General features: G+C 39.8%; 1 protein-coding gene across 1 annotated transcript in view; it reads left to right on the forward strand.

The window, feature by feature from the left end:
• Positions 1 to 5,418, forward strand: part of SARC_04946 (hypothetical protein) — a 6,409-nt gene extending 991 nt beyond the window's left edge. Inside the window, exons 2-8 of the mRNA XM_014301197.1 lie at positions 947 to 1,119; positions 2,139 to 2,291; positions 2,684 to 3,007; positions 3,400 to 3,588; positions 3,729 to 3,809; positions 4,389 to 4,543; positions 4,899 to 5,418. Coding sequence (XP_014156672.1) covers positions 947 to 1,119; positions 2,139 to 2,291; positions 2,684 to 3,007; positions 3,400 to 3,588; positions 3,729 to 3,809; positions 4,389 to 4,543; positions 4,899 to 5,013 — 1,190 coding nt within the window. The 3' untranslated portion in view covers positions 5,014 to 5,418. The remainder of the gene's footprint in view (positions 1 to 946; positions 1,120 to 2,138; positions 2,292 to 2,683; positions 3,008 to 3,399; positions 3,589 to 3,728; positions 3,810 to 4,388; positions 4,544 to 4,898) is intronic.
• Positions 5,419 to 7,396: the final 1,978 nt, after the last annotated feature.

Consider the following 7,396-nt stretch of genomic DNA (forward strand, 5'->3'; position numbering starts at 1 on the left):
TATATATACTGATACATTTACTTACACATATTCTTACGTGTATATTTATTTATATATTCTTACATATATACATAAATGCAATCATATGTACATTGATATCAATTTTACATACCATATGAATATGCATATTTGTACCTACATATATCCAGGAACATACTTATACGTTCATATTCATACATAAAAGTATATATATATACATACATATATACATACATATATATTTATATATATATATATATATATGTATGTATGTATGTATATATATATATGTATGTATGTATGTATGTATAAATGTATGTATGTATATATGTATATATATATATATTATATACTCACAGACATGTGAGTATATATATATTCATATATATATAGATATAGATATAGATATAAATATATGTATAGATACATGTATATATATATGTACGATAATATATGTTTATGACATATAGATGATATATGTATATGAAATATATCTATATATATATCTATACAAACACTCACACACACACCTCACACACACAAATACACACATCACACGCACAAACACACATACAACACAACACAACACACACACACATAACACAACACACACACATATATATTTTGTATTAAATTTGTTTGTTGTATGTATGTTTGTTTGTACATGTATATGTATGTATGTATGTATTTATTCCATTGTTGTATGTATGTATGTATATGTACTTTATGTATTGCATTGTTGTATGTATGTATGAATGTATATATAAATGTATTTAATTGTATGCTTGTATGTATGTGTGTATGTATTTATGTTTTGAATTCACCCCGAGTGATGTCTTCTTGAATGAGTGATGTTTTTTGTCAGGCTCCCGTGAGTGGTCTACTGTCAACTCCCAAGCATACGCAAGCATGCAAATATGAACTCATTTTCATCTTAACTGCGTATTCTCAAATGTTTGCTGACCAGGTAAGCGACTGTCTTTATGTATGAACGACGGTGTGCCCGGACATCAGTTCGGTACTTATGTGGAGCTGGGAGAGTACTGTGGGGGTACTGTGGGCAAGTGGCTTGGGTTCTACGCATCCTTTGGCGGCTGTCTTGGTGGCAGTATTTTCTTTGTCATTTCTGCTGCGGAACAGGTACGCCGCGCATACGCGCTGGTTTTTCGGTCTAATGATATATTTGATAGTTTACATATGATAAATATCTATGTTTAAATACATATTTAAAGTGTGTGTGTATAGTTGTATGGACATGATAAACCTCTGATTCTTCGGATACCTACACAATTGTTTTGATACTTGTAGTGTTCTGGTAAGAAGAGTATGGATTTATCACGTGTGTTTATTCCGCGTTTGCTACGGGTATTCTGCTCTCAGTAGTGACAAAAGTAGCCCATCTTGTGTTTGATCAGTACCGCGTAGATATGTACTATTTCATTAAAAGACAAACTGTTGGGTCAGTATATCGATGCAAAGGCGTGCTCAGGTGTGGATATGCGTAGACATCTGAATGTTTTGCAGCAAGATATGGTAGGACAACTTTTTTCTCGTATTTTTCTGCTCTATACCTCTAGGGACTGTAACAGTTCGACACACATGACAAATCAAAAGGCTTGGCGCACTTTAATGGTATAGGTACGCTTACTAGGGCAGTCGTCAGTAGGTTTGGCAACATGTGCATGCGTGCCAAAACGACTGTCTCGCAAGTAAAATTTGATCTGATACACCTTACCACAGCACACGAGTCGTCATTTTCAAATGCCATAGTACAAACATGTATACGGTCACCACACTCCACGGCCTCTGTAGGGCACTGTGAAAGTGCGCCTTGTCGATTTGTTAGGTACCTCTACCGTTTTTTTTGGCTGGCATTTGTGAGAGGTGCGCGCATACTCTTAGTATTGAGTCAAGTCCATTCTCAATTATACCATTATTAGTTTATCGCATACACTTACAAATACATGATAGGCAAATGATGTTTCTCTACGGCTCTTGAGAAGTACACCACCCATGACTTCTCGTTTGATACTATATCTTCACCACGCCTCAAGTATCGTCTGCGTGTATGACATCCATCTCAACAATCTTAACCCACGTTCTAGTTCAATATTAACCTTCATCGCACTAATTCCTGCACGTACTGATTCTTTTTGTAGTTTGAAACGCTTTTTCCGAGAGCCTTGCCGTACAATACATGGGCGTTGATTTTTGGACTGTTTACGGTGCCTGTGTGTATGTATAAGACACTTGGTCACGTGGGAGCTGTCTCCGCGCTGGGTGCCGCCACCTCAGCGATTGTTATGTTGCTGGTATGGTTCGTCTAGTATATATAGTTGTACTTTTGTGTGTATACGAATATAGTGTGCATGTATGCGTGACATTAACATGCCGTTTTTGATATTATGTATCCCCATACACTTGTTTACATACAAAAGCATGCAGGTAAGCGTGTATAAGCCTATGTTTGTGTGCCTGTATGTATATATCTAGCTTGTCCTCATGAATACATTCCTGCACTCAATTTTTAAGCTTCACAGCTGTCAAGCCCTACTGTTCGCATACAAACTTGTCGACCATCACAGTTTTCTGTCTTCAGCTTAAGTATTTCAATGAAAATCGTAGAGGTTTATGAGCACGCTAGTATATACTCTCTTTGCAAAAATACACACACAGGCTCACATTTATTCGAATTGTATTCCAGGTTGTAGCCGTAGTTTGGGACGAGAAGCTCGAGGGTCACACAGTGGACGTGCCCAACCACACCGAACTATTTCACGGCAACCCCTTAGATATGTCGTATGCGTTTGTGAAAATTATCTTCGCATTTGGTGGCATGTGCGTCTTTCCTGAGATCAACCGATGCATGAAACAGCCGTCCAAGTTCCCCCTGGCGATATATATATCGTGCGGAAGTACGTTCATCTTCTACGTGCTGCTTATGTGCAGTACCTATGGTGTCTACGGAGACTACATCCTTTCCGATCCGGCCTACGCCAACGTCATCAAAATGCTGCCCAACAACTGGGTATGTTAATCAAATTGGTTTCTAGCATCAATACATGGAACAATCGGTCTGTGGTGGTGTGTGAGTGTCACTTAAAAGGTTAACATATACGCTTGTATTTGAAACAGTTGACTCTGAGTTTGTTCAGATGTCTGCACAATCCAAGTATACACATGGTTAAGCTTGCACTATTTCCTATACTAGCATGCGCGTATTTGAATCGACTTGTTGTCAGTCTGTCTATGTTCCAGGTTAAGTAAGTTGCACTGGGTATCCATCGTATTTATGAATTTCAATGCTGATTGGCGAATAATTCATCGCAGGAATATAAAACTTTAAAAAAAATTCAACCATCACCATGTTCCTTCAGCAATTCTAAAACAACTCCTATACTTGCCTTCTCTGTTGTCCAGACGGCCAAGGTTATGGCCCTTTCTATGCTGGCGCACGTATACGCCGCATTTGTTGTGAACATGAATCCGATCTTCCGGGGCATTGAGATAGCCCTGAACAGTGACGGTTCAGATAAGGAAATTCTGTATCGAGGTGGTCTACGCACAGTGCAGGTGTTGTTCACAGTGGGTGTGGCTATCGCTGTACCGGTAAGTCGCAGCCAGTTTGTTCTCAGTGTTTGTATAGTCTTGCTTCGCACATAGTCTGCGTAGGTTGCATTCGAAGTGCGGAACGGAATATTTTCAAATGGTATGGGGGTGCTAATCGGTTGATCTCGTTTCTCACTCAGTTCTTCGGCGATGTATTGTCTCTTATTGGCGCATCTATGGACTCACTCTCTGGATGCATCTTGCCGGCCTGGTTCTACCTGGTAGGTTATAGCTAAACGCATGGAATCAAAATATGATTTCGAGAACACACTACGCATTTCTATATTGAAAGTATTCAATTCTTTCCATTGACTACTCCTCACGCTTCGCACGTATTCAACGCATACCTGACGAATACTTGGTGTATATTAGCGTCGTGATCTATATGCCTCGTTTTGTTTGACCTATGTTCAATTTGTGCAAGTGCTTAGTGGAGTCATAATGTTATGCGCCAATATGCTTGTATTTTGTGTTGGCGTAGTCCTATGGGATTTTCGCGGGTTTTCACCTTTAATTTCCAATGTACTGCGTGCTTTATCAGATTTCTCGTTGCTCGTACTATACAAGGAGGAATGAAGGGCAATTTGAATGGTAGTCTGTGCTTCCGACTTATATTTGTTCTTTCAACAACAGTGTATTGAATTTCATCGTGAGCTGATGTTGAGCAAAATTGTCTCACGAATTACAAGCTAGATAGACATCCAGCAGGATACTTCACTTGTTATATCTCAAAACGATCAAAGCTCCTCCAGGATTTATACTAAATACTCTCATTTCTGGTACTTTTGTACATACGGCAGGTTCTATTCTACCAGCGAGATCTGGTCTCAACGCCTGAGGCCATGGCCCAAGGCGAAGTGGACCTTAAGTACCTCAGCATGGAGCAGGATGATACAAAACAATTGTTAGACACTGACATGCGACCGTCTGCAGATTCCATCAAGCGCCACACGGAGTATGTCGTAACTATGGTGATTGTGATTTGTTTTCCTATATGCATTTATAAATTTGTTAATGAATAAGCATCCAATGATAAAGGTAAATTGTCAGCTTATCGGATTGCTCTCTTCAAAAATCCGCTTTACTGTGTGCACATTGCGAAAAAAAAAGCCTGTACGTAAACACGACGACGGGGAACGGTAGGAAGTCGAGACAAGGCACATATGTTCCACCTACATTCTCCTAATCAATAGGCGCGCGTTTAGATGCATTAATACCATAGTTCACTATGCTGGTAGATCAAATTTAGTATGACGTCACCCATGTTTTCAAGCAATAGTATCATTTTATTCTCTTGTCTTTCATTGCAGAGCACGACCTCAGCTGGCCGAAGTGATTCTGAATGTGGTTATATTTGTCTTCATGACACTCGTCGCGATATTGGGCACGTACCAGTCAATTTCATCGATAATCAGCAAAAGCTGAGGATTATGTATATTATTAACAGTACGAAATACTAGATAATTTTACCGATACAGCAGCAGAAGCTGAGCTTAATCGCAGGTGCCGATATTTGGGAACTTTAGAGACTATAGCAGTGTATACTAACCTACGTACAATCAAACTGCTGTATGAGTAAATATGAACCGTTGGTACACAATGCAAGTATCGACTTTTCCGTAGTCGGTACACGCTAGTCGGTACTCGGTAATTGGTAACAGTCCATTAACACTTCGCACGACGAATCAAGAATCAAGGGTCAATACTACATTTCCCTTCCCCATGTTACCAATTTAAAAATATGTACCGTATGGCTGTGATATTAATTTTCTAGAAAAACCGCTATCTGTACAGGGAGAACAAAGTGAAATAAAAAAGCTTATTTACATATGTAGCGATTGTACATAGCCCTCTAAAATTGTACATGGCCCTCAGGGGACTGGGATGAAGATGAAGGCAATTCGGACAAAGGGGAGAACTTGCTGTTTGCGAAAATTGCTGTTCGACCAGACATCCAGAGGCCGTGGATTTTTAATTTTAGACAGAATGCTATTTATAGAATTCAGAACTTTTGAGTCTTGAACGACAGAGTCACTGTCAGTCTGTCAAATAGACTTGACCCCCAGTCCCCCACTCTCTACTACTACTATTAGAGTAGTAGTAGCGAGAGAGAGAGTCTAAATACTACTACGACTCTAGTAGAGAGTATGTACATGGAGGGTCACGAAACAATACTGACATTTATGTACAACAAAAGAGTAGATACTGGGACCCCTTATCTCTCTGAATTTACTACCCAGTCGGTACTCGGTATGTAGTATGGTCAGGTTTGAGTTTTGACTGTCCCCTATCCAACCTCATTTGGTGTGGAGATATTGTTATCCAACACACACACTACCGTCCTATTGTCATTTTTAAGGAAAAAAAAGAAACTATAATTTATGTTACTGCCCTACTACTAGAGGAATTTATAATTATTCGTTTACTATGAATAATATTACTATATCGACCCAACAGGCCTAAATACATATTCTTGCCTTTTGTGGTTTTCTCTTTCTCTCTCTCTTTCTCTCGTTGTGTGCAGTGTGCACACACTCTTCCTTCTCTCTTGTATTTGTAGTGTGTGAATGTGTGTGTGAAATTGAGTTCAGATTTCAGACTTCAGAAGTTCAGAGTTGTACCTTGTGCCTTCTGTACGTGAGTGTAAACTGTAAAGTCTGACTGAGCTGTGAGTTGTGAGTTGTGAGTTGTGCTTTGTGGGTTTGTGACTCTTGTTGTGAGTTGACTGATATTGAAAGTGATGACTCGCGTTTGTTCCAACAACGTTTCAACAGTCCAATCAACTCCAAATTTTAGAACAATTTCCATTGGTAAAAATGGATTGTCATCTATAGTTAGTTATCAGTATTCCATGTGTCCTCGGACACAGCCAATAAAAAAAATGGATTGCCTTATATAACAGAATGCATAACTCCATTGGTGAATGCTACTGATTGTATCGATGTATTGGCCTATTAGACGTCCATATTTTCCAAATTTGACACAATCACTAATTTTAAATTGTCTATATTTCCCAAATTTGACACTATGTATCACTGATTTAAAAAATATATAAATTGCTGACGACGGACCGACGTCCGACGGTGGCAGTGTGTGACACAGTGATTGTGCGGCAACTTTTTTTTTTTGGATTCTTTAAAGAAAAGAAAAAAAGTCTTGTGTGGGACAAACTGTGAAGTGTTTGAACTGGGAATTGGGAAAAAAGAAATGCATTGTCCATTTAAAAAACAAAACGCATAATTATGTATGTAAATAATGCTGCACAAGATATTTTTGTACATTCTGATACCAGCTCAAAATATCTGAAATGTACCACTTCGTACACTCAATCTAGCTAGAGAGTAGTAGTAGGCTCTGGGCCTGGGGCCCTGGGCCTGGCTGAACCTGACAGTCAGACCGTGGAGTGTTGGCCTGTGCCCTGTAGGCAGTGGGCCTGTGGGCTGTGGGCTGTGGTCACTGTGGTGCCTGGTGACTTGAGTCAAGTTGAGTGGCCGTGACTCGTGTGTAGAGACTCTACTCTATGGCGAGAGTGTGACTGGGACTTGGGAGTTGGGAGTGGGAGCTGAGCCTAAGCCCTGAGTCCTGAGGCCCTGTCGACTGTCGCCCTGGAGCCCCGTCAGCCCCGAGGATCCTGGATCACGCACTCCTCTTTTTGTTTTTGTTTTTGTTTTTGTCTTGTTTGTTTTTAGAAAAAGGCAAAAGAATCCAAGTTGCCAAACTATCGGAGACTCAGTCTCGGAGTGAGACACAGTGTTGCGAACTTGTTACTGTCTGAGACGGTGAGAGACGAGAGTCCTTTTTTTTAAAA

Source organism: Sphaeroforma arctica, assembly GCF_001186125.1.
Source record: "Sphaeroforma arctica JP610 unplaced genomic scaffold supercont1.297, whole genome shotgun sequence".
Lineage (NCBI taxonomy): Eukaryota > Ichthyosporea > Ichthyophonida > Sphaeroforma > Sphaeroforma arctica.